At 43.3% G+C, this 23114-nt stretch overlaps 1 protein-coding gene across 1 annotated transcript in view; it reads right to left on the bottom strand.

Moving 5' to 3' along the window:
- Nucleotides 1–5562: 5562 nt before the first annotated feature.
- Nucleotides 5563–23114, bottom strand: part of znf236 (zinc finger protein 236) — a gene marked incomplete at both ends in the record, with an annotated part of 185875 nt that continues 168323 nt past the window's right edge. Inside the window, 2 exons of the mRNA XM_083637612.1 lie at nt 5563–5684; nt 14927–15100. Of these exons, the coding sequence (XP_083493738.1) occupies nt 5563–5684; nt 14927–15100 (296 nt within the window). The remainder of the gene's footprint in view (nt 5685–14926; nt 15101–23114) is intronic.

The raw sequence follows: 23114 nt of genomic DNA on the forward strand, positions 1-23114 counted from the left end.
AAGCAGTGATACTGCTCTGAATCTGAAGTGTTATGTTGCCATGGCAACAATGATGCTTCCAGCATGCCAGGTCCAGACCCTTCACCTATGGTTTGGTGTAGTCTAGGTCTCTATTCTCCGTCTTAAATGTTTCTTGCTTTATAGATATCTGCAGATGCAAAGTACACAAATCTCACATTCCAAACACCTGGCTCAAGAAGTGCCATTTTTTCTGACTACCAAAATTAAAGTGCTGTGTTTTCTTTATGTGGATATTCAAAACACAAACACAATTTCAAAATGGTGCTCCATAACTAACTGTAATGGATGTAAAGCACATTAGGAGATGGCTCTCTAGAGAATGTGGTGGCAAGGTTTATGAAGAGGTCAAGGAATAGCTTAGCACTACCATTTGTGCTGTTCAAAACTTCCATTTTCCAAATGGTTGCTTGTGTTAAAAAGCAGACATGTGTGATCTGTTCAATGCATCCCTGCTACTGTGTGTGTGTGTGTGTGTGTGTGTGTGTGTGTGTGTGTGTGTTTGTTTGTGTGTGTGTGTTTGAGACTTGTGCGAGTTGTGTACCCGTGTGTGTATTTCTTGTATGGGTCCTGTGAATGAATGTAAAGACCCTCATTATTGTACCTGTAATAAAAAATGACCAGCCACTTAACTTGAAAAAATAAATAAAAAATAAATCGTAATAAATAAATTAAAAATAATTAAAAAAAGAAAGTCTAGTGTCTTGTGTTTTTGATGGTTTGACCAGCATGTGTCAGAAAATGGAAAATATGGTCATTTTGGGTCAGGTCATGGCATCACATGAGACAACATGACATAGTATCTTCCATAACGACACAATTCATGAGTAGTTTGGTAATCAATATTCATGCAGCTTCGCAAGCTATTCATGATTGTCCAAGGCAGATGGACTGTTCTGGCTCAAATGTAATTGCTTTTACCCACTAGTTGCATCTTCATGTGATGTGTTAATTAAAATGGTACAAAGTCTGGAAATGGTACTGAAAATATGAACTCTTGATTCTGATTACTTGCCAAATCCCATCTCAATACATAACCAGACAGAAAATAGCATGTGCCCACATGTAGGTAAATTCACACTTAAAACAAATTGAATTTAAATTAGTAGAAAAACATCAGTTTTTATTTTCTTAAATACTTATGAACAATACAAACTCCCCCAGCTGCACAAAATAATAATAATAATAATCAAATCAAATCAAATCAGCTTATTGTCTGTACATTGGCGTAGCTTCATAACAAAAAGGAACATTATGTTACAATTCCATATTCACAACTAAACCATGTTATGGTAGTTAATCAGAAAATATAGGCATCTTTCTACACTATTTACAAAATGCAGTACAGTAAAAAAAAGAAAAAGAGCAAACAAGTGTAAATGATATGACAACGTTGACGTGTTGAGTCAAACCTTCGCACAGCATGAAACAATATCATCACATGCGGAATCAGTGGCCACAGTTTTCTTACAATTCACTCTTAAACCGTATGGTTTGTTAAACAATTTACACAGATTTGTAATATCTACGTTGATAACATCCAAGAGGGTATTTTAGGCCTACAGTGAGCCTGGCCATTACACACCGCTTGGCATAGCTATTTTTACATACTTATTTTTCTTATTACTGTATAATTGTTATATATATATATATATGTGTATTTCTGATTCTGATTTCTGTTATATTGCACTGTAAACAGCCATTAGGCACCTAGAACACATGTGCACCATAACCATTGATTACCGTAATCACATCAGTACTGTAGGTCTAATTCATGATCCGATGTGTGTTTTGGTAATCATGCTTGTAGAAGAAGCATGTTAATTAAATTGCATATGCAATTCTGTGGGCCGCTGTGGTGTCCCTGTTTGACGTTTTCAATATACATATTACAAATCCGTGTGGAAGGTCTGCGAATTCGAGAGCACGACTGACTAAAAGCCATGCACATGGAGCTGCGCACACTTTACCAAACGCTGCCTACGGATATCCACATGTATCTTTTTTTTCCTTACCAGGTGACTTCTGGGGAGCTCTGGAGAGGACAGCCAAAGCAATGGCATATTTTTATGCTAGATTAAGATTGTAAATTGTGAAAGACAGATCACGCTCATTGCTGTTGGAGCGGCAGCTGTAACTGTCATGTGCACATAGCAGCGTTGTGTCTGTGATTTATCTCATGTGGAAAGAGCAATTTCTTTCTGCTGGTTGAGGACACAGTGCAGAACAAACACCTGGCTGCCTTATTTTGTCACACCAAGTGTCACAAGTGTCAACACAAAGTGTTTTTTACTCCTGTCTCCTGTCTCCTGTCTGATGCGTGTATGTTTCTACAAATGCTACTTATTTTTCTACAAATGCAACTCTATTCCTTTTAAAAGTCTTAGCTGACAGACTGTTGCGCAGCTGATTTCACTACTGTTGACAAAATGTGGTATTGTAAGTCGCTTTGGATAAAAGCATCTGCTAAATGACATAATGTACAGTAATGTAATGTATCTTCACCATCTTTCATAAACTTTGTTTCCATATTTGAGCTGTGCAACATCACGGAATCGGTGCTACATTGTGATCAGTGGGGAAGCTCTGGGCTTTTCCCATGAAGACGCGGAAGTAATCCTGAAAGCTGTCCTTCCTCAAATGACCACTTGAGGCTGGACTCAGAAGACCCATCATTCCCTTTGTAACAGTGATCTAGCATCCTTACAGCCTGGACCCAAACACGGTTTTGGTCTATAAAGCTAATTTCACCTTTTCATAACAACTGTACTTGCCCGTTTGCAGTAAAATAGACAATAGAAAAGGGAGTGATTGACAGGTCGCCTGTCCAGTGATCGCGCAGCTTGTCGATCATGGACCAATTATAGCATGCGGAGCTGTGGCTCAGGGAAACCCCCATCTCACGTGAGCTGGCAAGGACCCCAAGATGGCGACAGACAACACTTTGCTGCAAAACGTAAGTCCAAAATATAGTGGATGGGTTTGTCCATATTATTTAGATCAGTGATTGCAATAGAAAGTAGCTTGCTGTTCAGTGGAGAAAACAGATGCTTGCATTCCATTGGAAATTGTTAAATATTGCTTTGCTTTGCTGAATATAATTGGCTAAAACACATCACAAACAAAAACCCACGTGGAGTGACCCCATCACAAACAAAAACCCACGTGGAGTGACCCCCCCCCCCTCGTCAAAAATGGTTTGTGAATGTAAAACGTCCAGATGCCAGAAATCTGGCACCTCGCCGGAGGCCTTTAAAGCCCCCCTCCAGCCAGTTGTCAGCCTGTGTAAATCCTGGGTGTACAGTGGAAAGGCAAAGCTGCATGAAACTAAACTACGTACTAATCTACGTCACCAGTCATCATTTGCACCAAATATCGTCTATTCGTAAGAACCGAAGGCTTATACCCGGTTCCACCGCAACATGATGGCTGGAGCACTGTTCGTTCCTGCCTTCAATATACAATCGTTGTCTCCATTCCAGGCAGTAGACCAGAAATGTATGGCTGCCTCTATCTCCGCAAAATGTCCTAGAAGCCACAATATTGTTATAAATATCAACAACCAGCCAACAGATATCAAAGCTGGTGACTTATATGGAAAATATATGGAAAGAGCGTAACTCGAACTGGTTAAAAGTGACTATCGCAGCATTTTGAGCCTAGTGAACACTTACTTAGCAAACATAGGCTAACACCAAGCTAATGGCAGATGGTATTTACTGTAGTATTAAAGTCCCTGGAAACCAAAATCCACAAAAACCTTCTAACTATTAAATGTAGGGTCTCTTGCTCTCTTGTTGTCTTTGTTGTACTGTTTTGTATTTTATCTTGCTGCAAAACCAATTTCCCCTAGGGGACAATAAAGTGAACTCAACTCAACAACTCAACTTATGTGAGTACCGTAATTGTGTGCCTCAGAAAAGAGAGAGAATGACTTTCAACCCTAAGCCCAAAAATCGACACTTTTCTACAAGGTCTGGATTTCCATTTCCTCATTGAAGAGAGCGGAGCGCGTGGTGCTAAAATGCATGATCTTATCACGTCATAAGATTTAATCGAATCACACACACGCATGCACGCACGTGCGCACACACACACTGACACACACACAGTAGCGCTGTGCACTCGCAGCGCAGCGGCGAGTGTGTTCGCCGAGCAACGCGCGAACACACACACACACACTCCATCTCTCTTTCCTTCTCTCTCTCTCTCTCTGTTAATGGAGAGAGAGGTCTCCTCCGAGCAGTCTCCTCTGAGAAAGAGAGGAAAAGACCTGCTGCAGACGGGACACGCCCACACAGTCCGCGGGAGAAAATACACTCTAAAATCTAATTGATTCTCATGACTTTTGCCATGACTGTCAAACCTAAATTTATATACTTTGCGACGTTCATCATCGTTCAAATTTGACTGGTGGCTTATTAACATAGGTTCCTGTGATGTGATGAACTCAAAATGCTAAATAATAAAAAAATAATTCTGGTTTCCAGGGACTTTAAATATTGTATTTGTCTATGACATGTCACTCCAGCACACGTTTTTAGCGCAAGACAATTTTTATGACTTTGAGCGCAAAATAAGGTTATTTGTCAACAAAGGGTTTAGGGAGAACACTTTAGCTAATCAGCAGGAAAAATACAGCTACACATGAATATCTTAAAAATGACAAAACTGACTGGAGGGGGGCTTTAAGGTCTGTCTAATTAAAACAAAATGTAAAACATCTTAAAGTACATTTCATTTCAGGAAAAAAGAAGAAGATATCTGCTTACACTGCTGCTCACAAAGCCTGATTGGCAATAAAGGTCTGTTCCAGCTCCCATGTTACTGCGAGGGGACCAGTACGGAGAGACAAGACACACACAGGTCTCTCAGGAGGCTTTGGCAGAGTATCGTCTCAAATCTCTTCAAAAGGGCCAGCATTAGAGAGATCTGTTACTCCTGATTGGTGGTGAATACTCTGGGATCCCTGCGTTTATTGAGCCAAACCTCTCCGGAGGTAATCCTATTGATGAGAATCAGACAGTAACTGAGAGCAGATAACAGCCATTAGGCCAATGACAGGCAACCAGACTCCGTTGGGTTCACTGCTAATCTGGAAAGAGCAGAGGGAGGCCACTGCTACTACAGTGTAAAAAAACATGAATATATACATGTAACAGGGCAAATCTAGAAGGTTCAGGGAAAGCCTTGTGTTGTTTTGAGCCAAACAACTCTTTTGAGAGAGGGAATAAATTGGGCAAGGTCCTAAACTTTTGTTACTCCTGCCTAGTGGTAAAAATATATCAGTGCTTAGCGTATTATGATCATACAGTGTTGTTGTTTTTGACGAGGTGCTGTACAGAGTTGATCTTGGGTAGAGGGGATAGAGGGGGAGTGGAGAGTGATACAGAGTTGATCTTGGGTAGAGGGGATAGAGGGGGAGTGGAGAGTGATACAGAGTTGATCTTGGGTAGAGGGGATAGAGGGGGAGTGGAGAGTGATACAGAGTTGATCTTGGGTAGAGGGGGAGTGGGGAGTGATGCTGACTCTTGGTGTTTGTGGTTAAGGGAAGACATTGTGCCAGTCTCCAGACGGCTCGTGAACCACTTCCAGGTCGAGTTCAGACGTTACCTCGACCTGGGGACCTGCTTCGTCTTGGCTCATTGTGACTTCCTGGATCTGACCTGGAAGGAGAGAGACATATAGGGGATGAGTGAGGAGAAGGGGGTCGGTCACATGATAGGAATACAGTGCTCCCCAGGGAATAATAAATAAGGCTTTGTGGACTGGATCTACTAAGAAAAGTACAAGAATAGCGTGAAATAGTGCTGCAGCATCAGGTGGAACAAACAAGCAGGAGCCTTTTTTTTTTAGACACTAAGATTAGTTTAGTAGCATATCTAATGTGACAGTTGACAAAAAGCAGTTTCTCCCTCTGCTGTTTAATATACAGTATGACATTTCATTTCATCACCTGTGTCATCACATTTGGAAAAACATATGGATCTTGGCATACATGTCTTCAGAGAATTCAGCCAAGGAAACACTGAACGAGAAAACAACATCTCAAGGTTTCATCAACATTTACTTTATGAACATGTCTACAATTATGTACAGTCGTAGACAGCTGACGATCAATATGAGCTGTTATGGTATCTGTACTGATGTCACTCAGCTTATTTCAAGAAGTGTTATATCTAACACAACACACAACTACTGTGATTCAAGACTTTTCTTTCTGTGTTCTGCACAACAATGTTCAAGTAGTAATTCTGACAGAGGTCAAGGGTGACAGCTACTCATTATCAGGTAGTCCAATGCCATAACGGATGACAGTTCATTCATTCTAACAAAGACAGGGCTGTCAAAACGATAAATGCTCTGCCAAAGAGAAACAGAACTCCAATAGCAGCCTCAGCAGACATCTCATTGATTTGCGTAGTCATGCTGCAGCCTTGCCTGGCCTACTAGTCTGTTGCTGCGGCAGCAGTCACCTGTCAGTTTACAATAATAATCTCAAGTGAGGTTTTAAGACTAAATCTCAAGCATGAAGACCATATCTGCAGCAAAAGCCCCAGGCTCTGTGATGTCTTACTTGCTGCTGTGATGTCATCTGTGATGTCATGCATGCCAAAGTATAAATAAGCCATAGAGAGCCGCAGGAATGAGTCCGGAAAACATCGATGCTAACACTTCCAGGTTCTTCACTGTTTTCGCCTAAGGGATTTTTGAATGGGTTTTTGGCGCGATGCTTCAAATGAGGTCTGTGGTTAACGCAAGCGTATTCAAACACGAACCAGTGTTCAAAAAACCGTATGCTGACGATACAGTTTTATATGCCTCCACTCCTTCTCTCCAGACTGCAGTAAATAACCTCCAAGCCGATTTCTCCATCCTCCAGCATGCCTTAATTGACTCTAAACTTCTTCTAAATGCGAGCAAAACCAAAGCCATGCTGTTTGCACATGGTAACACTGTGCCCTCCTCGCCTCCTCTATGTACACTTGATGGTGCACCCATTGAGTTTATTGAGTCTTATAAATACCTAGGCTTCTGGTTTGATAATCACTTTAACTTTAAATTGCATATTTCCACTTTGTCTAAGAAGCTTAAATTTACGCTCAGTTTCTTGTATAAGCTTAAAGCCTGTTTCTCCTTGTCTGCCCGTAAACGCCTGGTGGAAAGCCTTTTTATGTCTCAGCTAGACTATGGTGATATTGTTTACAGTCTTTCAAGCCCTACTTCCTTGTCTAAACTGGACCCCCTCTACCATGCCGCTCTGAGATATATCACAAACTCAGGTTACAGGACTCATCATTGCACCTTGTACGACCTGGTTGGATGGTCCTCCCTTGCCCTGCGCAGAATGTGACATTGGTACATGTTCATAAACAAGGCCATCCTGGGCAAACTACCCTCATATATCTGCTCTACGTTTGTAGCGATAAACAACTCCCATAATTTAAGATCAAATAGCTGGTTGAAATTCAAAGTGCCAAATATGCGAACTGAATCTGGAAAAAAGAGTCTCTCCTACTTTGGTCCCTGGTCATGGAACGACCTGCAGTCCCATTTAAAGCTTGTCTCTTCCATTCCTCTGTCCAGTTTTAAAGATGCTCTATCTGAAGTAGAGGTCTTCACGGGTCCAAAATTTCGGACCCGGACCCTATTGGACCCGTGAGAAATGGACCCGGATCCGATTGGACCCATCAAGTTAAAGAATATTTATGTACCAGACCCATTTTGAGATGTCTGAGAGAGACCCGAGACGGGTCTCGGGTATCTATGGACCCGTCCCTGTTCGCTCATAGAGAGCAGAGCAGCAGCAGCAGAGAGAGACAGAGAGTCAGCACGGCAGCGGCGCCGTCGCGCACAGCGCACTGAGTGGAAGAGGAGCTGTCCCTGCTGCTGAAAGAGAGCAGCGTCACAATCACATAGCCTGCTATAATGTTTATTAATGTTCCAGATGTATTTTATTTTATTGACAGTATTTCATTGTTAATATGAGCTGCTGATTGTAACTCATCAATTTCCCCTCAGGCCACGCGCCGTGCCGTGCAAGTCTACACAGTGGAGATGCAGAGAGCGTCTCTCTCTGCTCCATGCTGCTCGTCTCTCTCTGCTCCATGCTGCTCGTCTCTCTCACCGTCCACCACAGCCGCTGTTTTGTATTAAGTCTGTTAGTGTACACTCGCTGTTTCAAAGACTTCCAATGTTTTCGTGAGTTGTTCTTATTCTCTACTATCTTCTCATTGAAGAATTCTGTCAATAGCTTATAAATGACTTACTACTGAACGTTATTATAAAGCGTTACCTTCTGTTTTGGCTTTCTTTAACATTCGATTCACCTTATTATAAGTTTTATATATTGCTGCTCAACCCTAGATTTCCTATATTTGGTTAATACAAATTTCTGTACTTAATGGTCTTTAAAATATCAGTGTTGATCCGAGGTTGAATTTGGCCCCTCCTCTCGCCGCTGTCGTCTGCCACCAGGTATCCCACCCTGCTTTGGAAGGTGATTTAGATTTGTTTGGCATACATTGTTAAATAGGTGCACTCTATGATCAGGGATATGATCTAAAATAGTTAAAGTTATAATCTTGAAGGGTTCAGGTTTGTTGTCTTTGGCGACACCTATGAGGAACAGGGCTTGTCCAGCCTGTATAATGTGTGTGTGTGTGTGTGTGTGTGTGTGTGTGTGTGTGTGTGTGTGTGTGTCACACACACATCTGCATTGTCAGGCTCATTCTCAATACACAGTGGTGAGAAGCCTTATCTAGTGGAGAGCTACACACTCAAAAGGAGAGCTTGTGGAAGCTCTTTAGGGGAAGGCCAATTACCCTGACTCTCAGCCCCTTAATAGCCCAAGGTCACCATTTAATCAGGGATGTGCTGTGCCTTGCAAAAAGTTTATTCAACACTGTATAGGGAATATGGATTTATCTGGGGGAGAGAGAGGGAGAGACAGACAGAGAGAGGGAGAGACAGAGAGAGAGAGACACACAGAGAGAGAGACAGACAGACAGACAGACAGACAGACAGACAGACAGACAGAGGGAGAGAGAGACCCGAGACTCACATAAACACACACTAGTGGGTGGGAAAAGGGACTTAATTGAAAAATGTTTATCTGAAGTTGAAAGCGCCAAGTCCACCCACAAAAGCCCTTCTCTGAGCCACCTCCACAAATGGGTGTGATATTTTATAAATATCTGAAATAAACCAACAACTTTACTTTTTCTTAACATAGATCAAACTAGCTCTACTAGATATTAGACATTTGATAATCAGTACTGTAGATATAATGCATGCAACCTCATCCTTACTCAAAAAACTTGACACGTTCTGTAACAAGTGCAGGCTCACGCACTGACCATTGCCTTTATATGAAGCCTTGCTGCCACACTGATCTGTTGGGAAACGTACAGGATTACTAACAGCTAGATGTATGTCTGTTGTTTTATATGAAGCCTTGCCACACTGATCTGTTGGGAAACGTACAGGATTACTAACAGCTAGATCTATGTCTGTTGTTTTATATGAAGCCTTGCTGCCACACTGATCTGTTGGGAAACGTACAGGATTACTAACAGCTAGATGTATGTCTGTTGTTTTATATGAAGCCTTGCTGCCACACTGATCTGTTGGGAAACGTACAGGATTACTAACAGCTAGATGTATGTCTGTTGTTTTATATGAAGCCTTGCTGCCACACTGATCTGTTGGGAAACGTACAGGATTACTAACAGCTAGATGTATGTCTGTTGTTTTATATGAAGCCTTGCTGCCACACTGATCTGTTGGGAAACGTACAGGATTACTAACAGCTAGATGTATGTCTGTTGCTTTGTTTAGGAACATCAAGCTCTGGCAATCATAACACGACACCTCCTCCACTCAGTAGCATGCAACCTTGCCCTACTCAGGAGCCACATTGACAAAAAACAAACCTTTGAAAGAGCCACAATCCCAAAAATTCCCTTTCCTCCCTTAATTTTTTTTAAAGATTTTTTATTTATTTATTTTAAGTAGGACTTAACTCATTGAGTGCCAATGACGACAATCGTCGTCAATTGCTTTAGTAACGTAGAGTGCCAATGACGACGATTGTCGTCAATTGCATTTTTTGACGGTGGGACGTGGATCAATGCCCGATACATCTCCTGTACAAATATTGTAGCTATTGGAGGTCTATAACCTATTTTACAGATCCATTAGGTGGCGACAGTGCTCTCCAGATTAGAGGAAGATCCGGAAAACAGCATGAAAAACCCCCGTGATCAAAGAGAAACCGCTCATGCTGCAGCCAGAGCCATATAAATGGCTCTGACTGCAGCTTATGTTGGCTGCGAACAGCAGTCAATCCGCGCACACAACTGAGCCCCTCTGCCTCTGTCTGTCTGTCTGCATAGTTTCTTCACACGATTAGCCGCCAGAAAGGCAGCACCCGACGCCGAAGGGCCAAACCTTTCCCTGCAGTCCGGTTTGGCATTTCCGTGTCGCACGTAGAAATCGACAGAACACCGGCGCAAAAAAACGGAGCAATAGACTGGGTGCGTGTTGGCTGTGTGTTAGTGTGGGGAGGAGTTTGCAGCTGAGGGGGGGAGAGGGGGGTGGGGCACGCAGGCACCACACAACTACACCACGTCACTACATCAGAAAATATTATCTTCAGACTCAGTGAATGTGCTTGAAATGCTGCATTTCACAAAAGGCGGAATAACTCAGCTTCTAATTTGAAAAGTGTCTTTTTCCTCAAAACAGCCTATCTTCTCTGGCTCATAACTAAAGAACGGAAAGTGGGATCAATAAACTTTTTTTTGCAGATGATAGAAGAGAGTCTCATCGTTCTTTGTGCGTGTTCGGTGTTTACATAGTAATATCACACAATATTCTGTGGGCCTCGAGAAATCACTGAAAACGCTCTGAAACTCTGGCACTGGGAGCGTCCGTTCTCCAAAAGTGGCTGGCACTCAATGAGTTAAAAGAGCCTCATCTACCCATAAAGGAGCCGCATGTGGCTCTAGAGCCTCGGGTTGAGTATCACTGTCAGCTAAATACACGGTGATGAATCCATCCGCCCAGAAAACACTCAACCCCCTGTAATGTGCCACAGAGCTCGCTGCCCGGACAGAAAACACTCAACCCCCTGTAATGTGCCACAGAGCTCGCTGCCCGGACAGAAAACACTCAACCCCCTGTAATGTGCCACAGAGCTCGCTGCCCGGACAGAAAACACTCAACCCCCTGTAATGTGCCACAGAGCTCGCTGCCCGGACAGAAAACACTCAACCCCCTGTAATGTGCCACAGAGCTCGCTGCCCGGACAGAAAACACTCAACCCCCTGTAATGTGCCACAGAGCTCGCTGCCCGGACAATGAACAGCTCTCATTGAAAACAGAGACGTAAAGACACGACGGCCTCTCCACACCAGAGGAGACAAAAATCATTTGTTGCTTTTTATTTTCATTACATTGCTAGGAAAATTCCCCATTTATATCTCCAGTCTTTTATCCTATTATACCAGCAGATCTTCTAACTGGCTTCTTCTAAATATCCCCAGGGTGAACTCAGAGTAGGCTTGGGCGGTATTAAGGTAGCATTACCGTATACTGGGGTATTTAGAAATCCCGAAGGTATGATTTTCAATACCGTTTTCTATCTTTTTTGTATCCTTGCCGTTGCTGGGCTTTGCCCAAATAATTTTTTATGTATTTTATTCAATATTTGTAGGATACTTTTTAAACCTTATAATGAATAGGCAAGCATCATGTGTTGCAAGCAACACTATATTGTTAAAGACCACTTTAAAATGAACATGTTACAGGCTTGCCCATAATGGTGTCCATTCCGCTCATTTAATTGTCATTCTCCATTGAGGACATTATTCGTTAACAACATTGTGCATGTACATAGCTTTCTGAAAGTTGCAATTTTTTTTTATTGATGGACTAATACCGCCATATACCGTATACCGGGGTCTAATGTCAGTAAAGTATGATGGTATGAAAAAATAGATAGCGCCCAAGCCTCACTCAGAGTGTGGTAAAACCACTTTCTCTTTTTCTGCACCTTGGGCATGGAATGTGCTGCAAAATAGCCTTATATTAGAAGCCCTCCCTTCTTTGAATACATTTAAAGGTCTTGTATGGACTATGGACTGCTCTAAAGGAAAAGAGCAGCTGTTTGATGTAACCTTGATGTGAAATGGGCTGTGTTACAAATATCCACCCATTGCTTGTTGTGTCTCTTGTTGTTTTTGCACTCATATGCCCTGTTATATTTGTACTATGTTGTAAACGGAGTCCACAGCACAAGAATTTCACACGTGATACTTGTACCATGGAGTGACAATAAAAATCTTGAATCTTGAATCTTGAGCTAAGGCCATTTTACCATCGCTGTTTTGATGTCGCCCGGGAGGATGTTTTCACCCCTGTTAGTCTGTCTGTTTGTCAGCAGGATATCTCAAAAAGTTCTGAATGGATTTGCACAAAACTTGGTCGAAAAGCAGGTCATGGGCCAACTTAGAACTGATTAACTTTCCACGCCCACTGGCCAAAAGGGGGCGTGGCAATGGGCATGCCCAATAACAAAAAGGTGGCTAACTTCCAAACTGATTCATGTAACACCACACAAATTTGCAAAGGTTGATCATGGGCCAAGGACGAACTTATTAACTTTCCACGCCCACTAGCCAAAAGGGGGCGTGGCAATGGCCATAGCCAAAAGGGGGCCAAAAAGGCACTTAACTTCCAAACGGATTCACGCATCACCACAAAACTTTGTAGAAAGGTTAGTCATGGCCCAAGGAAGAACTGATTAACTTTCCATGCACACTGGCCAAAAGGGGGCATGGTACTGGTCATAGCCAATCACAAAAAGGCACCTGAATTCTAAAGGGATTCACCTAACTCCACAAAACTGAACCTGCCATGCTGCCTTCTTGGACAGGACTCCCTGGAAGAAGAGATCCTGTATCTCAATTGGACCTTCCTGGATAAATAAAAGATAAAAAAAAATATATATATAACTTTTTTCTTTTCTTTTTTTCACGACAATCACGGAGCATTGTGGGTAATGGCCGCAAAGGAGGCTAACAGCTATGGTCCAAAGCTGACTAAAACACTACAATTCTCAGAATCGAAGATGTAATTAAAATGGATGGGCTGGCACATTAACCTATAGTGTTGTTGAGGGATCAAGGAAACTTTTGTGTTGTTTTGTGTGTATGTGTTGTTGAGGTTAAAAATATAATTAAAATCGACAGTGAGGAAAATGTTTCAGCGATAACAGCGTCACTATGAATTCTGGCAAACTGGAAAAGCTAATATAAGGCAAATATTGCTATCATCATAAGCTGACTTGATTTCTCAGAATCGAAGGTGAAATAATTAAAAATTGGTACATTAACCTAATAGTACTGTTGAGTTATTATCAATGACAGCTTCATGTTATTGTGTTGGGCTCCACCAACAATGTCTCACTGAAATAAATGGGTGATAACAGCCTCCTGAACCTACTAGTAGCTAAGCAGCCCATATAATTTATATGGGACTGATGTGTGCTAATAACACCCATTATACCATGATACCATTATACCAAGTGAATACTTGTTTCTGATTGGCCGGCAGGTGTGCGTTAAAACCGTTTATAAAATGGCTCTCTCAAATGAAGCAATCTGATTGGTTCACAGCTGTAGTATATTTAGCGTATACCACAGCTAGAGCCATATCTCCGAAACACTCCGCCTTTGAGAAAACAAATAGCTAGCCTGCTAGCCTTGCAAACCTGTGTCACCATAATACCCAGAGTGCCTTGAGGTAGTGTTTACTGTCGTCTCCTGCTGGTGACGTCATCAGTATGCAACAGCTGAGTTAGCTAACCGCAAGCTAGCTAACGGTAAGCGATATTTAAGGCATGGGCGGGTCATGCCTTCGCCATCCTGGGAAAAAATATCGCTAACGGTAACGTTTGCTAGCTGCCTACCGAAATTGAAACATTTAGGGTTAACTGTTGAGCAGTGCCTACCGGACACGTTATCTCCAGAAAAAAAGCCACCTAGCCTCGGACCTAACGTTAGCACAAGCATTAGCCGATAGCTAAGCTAATGTAGCTGTTTGTCACCAAGCCTGTCTAGCTAGTAGCTGATGTTACGTTCAGCAAGTGTGTCAGTTGTGCAGGAGGGACTATTTTATTACATGGAAGAGTATGATTTATGAATAACAGCCATTTAAATTTGAAATCTGTTTTCACCCTCCGCCGTATAAGCATATACCATGGCCTGTCGTGAGTTAATGCTTAATTAATGCACACATAGTGTGGCTCAAGTCTAATCACATGTTGTAAATTCATCTGCTGCCCAATCTGCACAGCTGTTTAATCAAAAAGCACAGCTAACGTTATTCAACTCTCTACCTCAACTTCTAGGAGCTGAGCAGGCTACCTTACCTGCACTATACTAGGTCGTATCCAAGGTTCGCCCTATTTACTGAAACAGCAAACAACGTTTCCATTGAATGAGAAGCTGACGGGATGGTAATGCTTGTTCCAGGTATTAGTCAGCTCCCAATTGTTACTAGGTAAACAGAGATATGGCTTGTGAAAAACTATAGATTTTTCTTCCTAAACTTGCACCAAAAATTTGTGAATGCTTTTATTTTATATTGTTGGCAAATGACCATGGTATAAGCGGGATAATCAACTCCTAGGTGTGCGTTAAAGAGAGAGAGAGAGGCAGAGAAACAGAGGGAGAGGATTAGTGTTTGACAATTTGTACGCTTAAGTGCACAAACAGATGGGTGCAGGTACGTCTTTGTGTGTGTGTGTGTGTGTGTGTGTGTGTGTGTGTGTGTGTGTGTGTGTGTGTGTGTGTGTGTGTGTGCGCCTGTGGATCCAATGCAATGGCAATCTTCTACTCACCATAGCCGTGGGACCTCTTCATGTGGTGTTTCATGTTGCTCTTCTGTGTGAATCTGATGCTGCACACCTCACATTTGAAGGGCTTCTTCCCGGTGTGTTTGACCATGTGGACCTGCAGAGCGCTCTTCTGGTTGAAGGCCTTGTCACACTGCACACACTTGAAAGGTCGCTCGCCTGCAGCAAAACACACAAGCCGCAATGTATTTATATGTGTGTATATATATATATATATATATATATATATATATATATATATATATATATACAGTATATATGTGTGTGTATATATATGTATGTGTATATCTATCTATATCTATCTATCTATCTATCTATATATATATATATATATATATATATATACACACATGTATATATATTTTAAGCATAAGCAATGACAAGTCACCATTTGGCATTGTGGGCTATTCTAACTGGAACCATGCCAGTGAATGTATATCAGAACACAACAGCTGTGACATACACAGGAAAGCCATGATTGCATACATCAAGCAGACAGGTGACCCCAGGACAGTGAACTCTGGGGAGGGGGGGGGGGGGGGGGGGGGGTTCAATAACGAGGGTGAATGTTGGACACAGGTTCTAGAGAGTGTCGTTATTGTATTTGGCAGAGCGGGGACTTGTGAACTGTTTGGGTAGCATGGAGCTGATCAGTCGGTTTGATCCTTTAAAAGCCCATATTGATAAATACGAGGAGCCTGTCCCTCCTATCTCTCTCTGAATGTGTGTGAGGAATTCATACATCATTCTAATGGGACAGAAGGTGCTGGATGAAGTCATCAGTAGAGTGAAACTACCTGTAGGAAAGTACTTCTCTATCGGTGTGGACTCCACGCCAGATCTCACTGCAACAAAGGTGTGCAGGCCTGCATCAAACAGATCAACCCACTGGCAGAGTGGATACCCTGCATGGCGCATTATGTTCAATCTGGTGGGGGCTAACAGTGTCAACTGCTGCGAGGAGACGGAACAGTTTTCAGCTTTGTGCAAAACTGTTGAACTTTTCCCTCAAAGAGCACTTCACGCTGGCAGATGATCAAGGTATGGTTGCAGCCTCATGATGATAATCACCAAATAGCAACTTTAAAAACGCTTTTTGACACCAGATGGTCAGCGCATGCTGTTGCCACTAAAGCCCTATGTCCGAATGACATTGGTATCCAGCAGTCATGACTAAATATGATGATGAGCAGCAGAATTTGCAGAGCCTTCGCCATTGCTGCCCCAACCCTCTGGAATTCCCTGCCCCTTAACATCCGAAACTCTGACACACTCACTTCTTTCAAAAACCAACTCAAATCCCACCTCTTCAAGAAAGCCTACAATATCTGACTTCTACCTCCACCTTCCTTTTTCATTTTGCAACCCCCATATTTGTTTTTGTTCTTTATTTGTGTACGTTTTTATGTTATACTGTTTGTAAAGCGTCTTTGAGTAATTAGAAAAGCGCTATATAAGTCATATGTATTATTATTATTATTATTATTATTGTTATTATTATTATTAATTTAAGCACAAGAGAGGCCAGGATACTCCACAAAAAATAATAATAAACTGGAAATAGCTTTTATGTGCAATTCATGGAATGCCATTCTTCACTGCACTCCGCAGGCAGTGGAAATGACATGTACAATATGGTAGGCATGGGTCGATTTCCGGTTTTACCGGTTCGGGTCGGTGTACGAGCCCAAACCGGTTTGATCACGTGCGAACCGAAAAAAACTGAAAGAAAAAACAAAACAAATTTTTTTTTTTTTGTTTTTTTTTGTTTTTATAATCTTTGCCAATCCATTCTGATTGCACTATTTCATCGTATTAGCCTCTTCTCAAGTTGCACTAATATGAGTGGCAACTGTCAGGCTGCAGAAACGTCCATGGGCGCGGGAAGAGAGGTGCTGAGGGTGCTGCAGCACCCCCTATTGACAAGCTAGACCCCTGCATTTTGGCCTGAGCCCGACGGGGCCCGAGGTTATGAAAGCTGCTGTCTGCATGGCACGCACACACATGCCCTCATTTTGTTTGTTTTTAAACAGATTCCATTGGATTTCGCCTGAAGACTTGCCTGGATCCAGAACTTCGCCTCCACCAACTCCATGGAGTTGAGTGTGGCTGCTTCTGGTCTGGCATTGTCATGTACAAATGCCTTTTCTCCCGTTTTACCAGGGCCATCAAGCGGTTGTCAAGTAACATTAACAACAACAATTGCTGCAGCCACCGCCTGCTATCGAGGCTGTTTTAAATAGATTAAAAGTACCAATTACTTTGAAATCCGAATGGCACACTGCTTGGAAGGCACGTTCTCCCAACTGGATTAACTAACATAAAATTCAGGACTCTGGTGATTGGTTATGGAAAATGGAATTCACCCGGGGGGTTCCCCTAATAGAGGTTCGTTAATGTCAGACTAGAAGGTGGAAATGAGTGTAACGAGTTGACAATTCAGTCTGATATCAGGCTAGCCCAGGACCTCAGCTCAGCAGCATTGAGCCTTCAGAAGAAATACCACAGCGAATTGGAACACTGGAGGAAGCGCTACAGTTCAGGGAGTTTGTGTGGAAGGAGGGGGTGAGCAGCACGTCGGCAGTGGAGTTACTCAAAGTATTCATTGGCAGCTCAGTCTCGGGGAGACCATGCTTGTCGCTGGAATAATGTCTGCGTGTCACATCTACGTCAGCAGTACCTTTGCAGACAGTCTGACAGCAGGCATCATTGCTTTCCAGTAGTAGCCTGTGCATTTTTTTTTACAAATATTTTTGGGGGACATAATACATTTATGCCTTTATTAGATAGGACAGTTAGCAGACAGGAAAGATAGGGAGAGAGAGAGGAGATGAGGCAAAGGACCTCGGGTCGAATCGTAACCAGGGCGCCCCGCCTGTGCAGGTTTTAAATGAAAAATTATTGTTCTAGTGTTCCTGTGCATTATTGTAATGCGAAAAAATAATAAAATAAAAAAAGCGGTGGGGAATCGAATTTTCGATCCTTTTTCCTGCATTTATTTTGCGTTTTTGCTGATAGTGAAATGTTTTATGGTCACTCACAATTCTCTGGAAGACTGGTTGGCTTGGTTCGAGCCTTAAAACTAGTTATATAAGGATTTTTCGAAATGTCTATGGAGAAAATGAATGGGGAAAGAAATGTCACATGACTTGTCTCATGCCTTCCGGTTCTGCCCTTCACTGGCAGGATTCTGGGCCAAAATATTTGACTGGTACTCTAAGGCCTACAAAATAACCCTTCAGCCAGAGGCAGAACTCACCATCTTTGGCTGCTCGGAGTCCTCTCTGAACTTCACTACAGCTGTGCAACAATCTCTGACACTGGGGACAACTGTTGCCAAAAAACAAATTGGAATGGAAGTCCCCCTCTTCACCTTCTTTCCAATTGTGGTTGATGGACATGATCTCTGTTATACGGATGGAGAGACTCCTGAGAACCAACTCACTTAGAGAACATTTGGAAATATATGGGACCCGTTGTTAGCCTACCTCGATGAGGTTAGTCTACCTCGATGAGGTTAGTCTACCTCGATGAGGTTAGTCTACCTCAATGAGGTTAGTCTACCTCGATGAGGTTAGTCTACCTCGATGAGGTTAGTCTACCTCGATGAGTTTAGGGGGCGACGGGTGACTCGCCCAACTGGTTTCCTATAGAGCCCTTGTGTGAGATCTCAAGTACATCAGCACCTTACGTGGCTGGTAGCACCACTGTAATGTTGAATGTTCATTATGTTGTATGTTTGTTTTTCTTTTCTTTTCTTTTGTCTGAGCCTGTCTGTTTTGTTTTGTTTGTGTTCAAAAGAAAAATGAAAATAAAATATTGGAAAAAAAGAAAAATGTCACATGACTGTTGAGCTCTATTCTGATGATTGTCATTTACTAGGCCAGTGTTTTTCAACTGGTGGGTCGAGACCCAAAAGTGGTTCGCGGGGCGTTCTTCTACTATTTTTTTTTTTTTTTTAATATTTTAGTTTAGTTTTCAGAACGTGAAAACAGAACATAAACATAAAAACAAAAACAGGCCCATACACAGGAAAAATGAAAAACATACTACATTGTCAAAGTAACGACTCGGCTACCAGCAGCGTAGTGTGCTCATGTCCTCATGAGAGATGTTTTGCATGGGATCACATGCAAGGGGTCCATGAGCGGTCAGCTGGGCGAGTCACTCGTCATCCCAGTAGGCCAGAAACGGCTCCCAAATAGTGGAAAACTTCCCAAGTGAGTTGGTCCTCAGGAACATGAGGACAACTGAGACCATGTCCATCAGCCACAACTGAAAGGAAGGAGGAGAGGGAGACTTCCACTCCTTCAGAATAAGTATCTTGGCGACAGTCATCCCCAGAGTCAGGGACGCTTGCACAGCTGTAGGGAGGAGCAGTGAGGATTCCGAGCAGCCAAAGATGGCGAGTTCTGCCTCCGGTTGAAGGGTTATTTGATAGGCCTTAGAGTACCAGTCAAATCCTTTGGCCCAGAATCCGGATAGCAAAGGGCAAAACCAAAAAGCATGGGACAGTGTGCCCTCTGACACCTGACACCTATCACATAATGATGAGACAGAAGGGTAGATCCTATGCAACTTATGTTTAGAATAATGAAGACGGTGAACAACTTTAAATTGAATGAGCTGGTGCCTGCTGTTAATTGAGCAGAATTGGACCACAGATAGACTCCTGTCCCATATGACTTCAGATAACTCAATAGTTCTTCTACTCATTGAGGACGCTGGCGTCCGCGGTCAACATTACTGTCTTTCAGAGGCTGTAGCGGGCTAATTTTTAAAGCCAGAGTGAAGATACTGGTACCATATGAAAGTAGAAGACCTAAGGCATCCATTGGTACCAACATGCCATGCTAGCTTGTTGCAAAGGGGGCTAATTGACGCTACAAAATTAGGGTAAATTCTGAAAATTGGGTCGCAACTTGATGACTAAGGAGAAATGTGGGCCGTGAGGCTAGACCAGTTGAGAACCACTGTACTAGGCCATATGTCACTGTCCATGGTGCTGAATCACTGCGTTGTGTGTGTGTGTGTGTGTGCGTGTGTGTGTGTGTGTGTGTGTGAGAGAGAGAGAGAAAATTATTTAAAGGGCCTGCCAAGGCCAAAGGAACAAATACACTATTACTTTGATTTGTTGTTTATATGCTGCATGTTATTATTGGTGTTTTGACAGACAGGTTTTTATTTGGGTTGTGTGTGTGACACACATTATGTGTGACACATACGACTGGAGGGTTTCTGACCTGCTCAGCAGCAGCTTGCCATACTTAGCTGTGTACTGTGGAGACACACATCAAAGAAGAAGAGAAAACAGTGGAGACCTATAAACAACAGCAGTTACATCTAATCATGATAATGGTTCCTCTTATGAAAGATATGTCTCTCTCTCGAGCCAGAGAGAGCTTGCTGGGTCTCTTCTAACAGAATAGAGAGAGAGAGACCAGAGAGAGAGATAGAGAGAGACAGACAGAGAGAGAGAGACTCTTTTATACATCTTTATCACTAAACAAGGAGGCTGCATCCAGCACTGGGATTTTACAAACTATGAATTCAGAGCTGGCAAGTCTCCCCTTTTGAGCGTGAGTCACGCAATTTAACCTCTTCACACACTCACATGCCACACTTGCCTTCTCTCTCTCTCTCTCTCTCTCTCTCTATTGCGTTCATGCAGGCATGCACCACATTGCCTTCTCTCTCTCTCTCTCTCTCTATTGCGTTCATGCAGGCATGCACCACATTGCCTTCTCTCTCTCTCTCTCTCTCTCTCTCTCTATTGCGTTCATGCAGGCATGCACCACATTGCCTTCTCTCTCTCTCTCTCTCTCTCTATTGCGTTCATGCAGGCATGCACCACATTGCCTTCTCTCTCTCTCTCTCTCTCTCTCTCATCATGCGTTCATGCAGGCATGCACCACATTGCCTTCTCTCTCTCTCTCTCTATTGCGTTCATGCAGGCATGCACCACATTGCCTTCTCTCTCTCTCTCTCTCTCTCTCTCTATTGCGTTCATGCAGGCATGCACCACATTGCCTTCTCTCTCTCTCTCTCTATTGCGTTCATGCAGGCATGCACCACATTGCCTTCTCTCTCTCTCTCTCTCTCTATTGCGTTCATGCAGGCATGCACCACATTGCCTTCTCTCTCTCTCTCTCTCTCTCTCTCTCTATTGCGTTCATGCAGGCATGCACCACATTGCCTTCTCTCTCTCTCTCTCTCTCTCTATTGCGTTCATGCAGGCATGCACCACATTGCCTTCTCTCTCTCTCTCTCTCTCTCTCTCATCATGCGTTCATGCAGGCATGCACCACATTGCCTTCTCTCTCTCTCTCTCTATTGCGTTCATGCAGGCATGCACCACATTGCCTTCTCTCTCTCTCTCTCTCTCTCTCTCTATTGCGTTCATGCAGGCATGCACCACATTGCCTTCTCTCTCTCTCTCTCTATTGCGTTCATGCAGGCATGCACCACATTGCCTTCTCTCTCTCTCTCTCTCTCTCTCTCTATTGCGTTCATGCAGGCATGCACCACATTGCCTTCTCTCTCTCTCTCTCTCTCTCTCTCTCTCTCTCTCTATTGCGTTCATGCAGGCATGCACCACATTGCCTTCTCTCTCTCTCTCTATTGCGTTCATGCAGGCATGCACCACATTGCCTTCTCTCTCTCTCTCTCTCTCTCTCTATTGCGTTCATGCAGGCATGCACCACATTGCCTTCTCTCTCTCTCTCTCTCTCTCTATTGCGTTCATGCAGGCATGCACCACATTGCCTTCTCTCTCTCTCTATTGCGTTCATGCAGGCATGCACCACATTGCCTTCTCTCTCTCTCTCTCTCTCATCATGCGTTCATGCAGGCGGGCGCCACATTGCCTTCTCTCTCTCTCTCTCTCTCTCTATTGCGTTCATGCAGGCATGCACCACATTGCCTTCTCTCTCTCTCTCTCTCTCTCTCATCATGCGTTCATGCAGGCATGCACCACATTGCCTTCTCTCTCTCTCTCTATTGCGTTCATGCAGGCATGCACCACATTGCCTTCTCTCTCTCTCTCTCTCTCTCTATTGCGTTCATGCAGGCATGCACCACATTGCCTTCTCTCTCTCTCTATTGCGTTCATGCAGGCATGCACCACATTGCCTTCTCTCTCTCTCTATTGCGTTCATGCAGGCATGCACCACATTGCCTTCTCTCTCTCTCTCTATTGCGTTCATGCAGGCATGCACCACATTGCCTTCTCTCTCTCTCTCTCTCTATTGCGTTCATGCAGGCATGCACCACATTGCCTTCTCTCTCTCTCTATTGCGTTCATGCAGGCATGCACCACATTGCCTTCTCTCTCTCTCTCTCTCTCATCATGCGTTCATGCAGGCATGCACCACATTGCCTTCTCTCTCTCTCTCTCTCTCATCATGCGTTCATGCAGGCATGCACCACATTGCCTTCTCTCTCTCTCTCTCTCCCTCTCTCTCTCTATTGCGTTCATGCAGGCATGCACCACATTGCCTTCTCTCTCTCTCTCTCTATTGCGTTCATGCAGGCATGCACCACATTGCCTTCTCTCTCTCTCTCTCTCTCTCTCTCTATTGCGTTCATGCAGGCATGCACCACATTGCCTTCTCTCTCTCTCTCTCTCTCTCTCTATTGCGTTCATGCAGGCATGCACCACATTGCCTTCTCTCTCTCTCTCTCTCTCTCTCTCTCATCATGCGTTCATGCAGGCGGGCACCACGCGTCACCCCTCCTGCACTGCTCTCCTCTCAGTCTCCAAACTCACGTTTCATCACATTACCTCGCTCTTCTTCAGGGGGTAACAATCACCGTAATCGCTGTTATATTTGGGTTCCTCACAGAAGAAAATATGACGCGTCATGAGGAAGAACAGAATGGAGCTGTCACGCGGCACAGGGAGACATGCTCCAGACGACTTGCAGCTGCTTAATAGGCTACTGAGAGGAAATGAATGAGGAGGCATTATAATTGCAACGTCGCTATGATTATGGACTGGAAGGGCGATGTCCTGGAATACTGACTTTTATGCAATTTGTTGTGACAGTCTGGTAAATGGAGCGGAGCGCAGTAGGCCTATGCGTACGTAATGCCATGGTTTCTTGTGGAATCTTGTTTATTGATCATTATTTTGCAGTTAAGACTCAACAGTTTTGGCGTATTGAACCAGATG

The sequence above is a fragment of the Poromitra crassiceps genome (genome assembly GCF_964638095.1).
Source record: "Poromitra crassiceps genome assembly, chromosome: 1".
Classification (NCBI taxonomy): Eukaryota; Metazoa; Chordata; class Actinopteri; order Beryciformes; family Melamphaidae; genus Poromitra; species Poromitra crassiceps.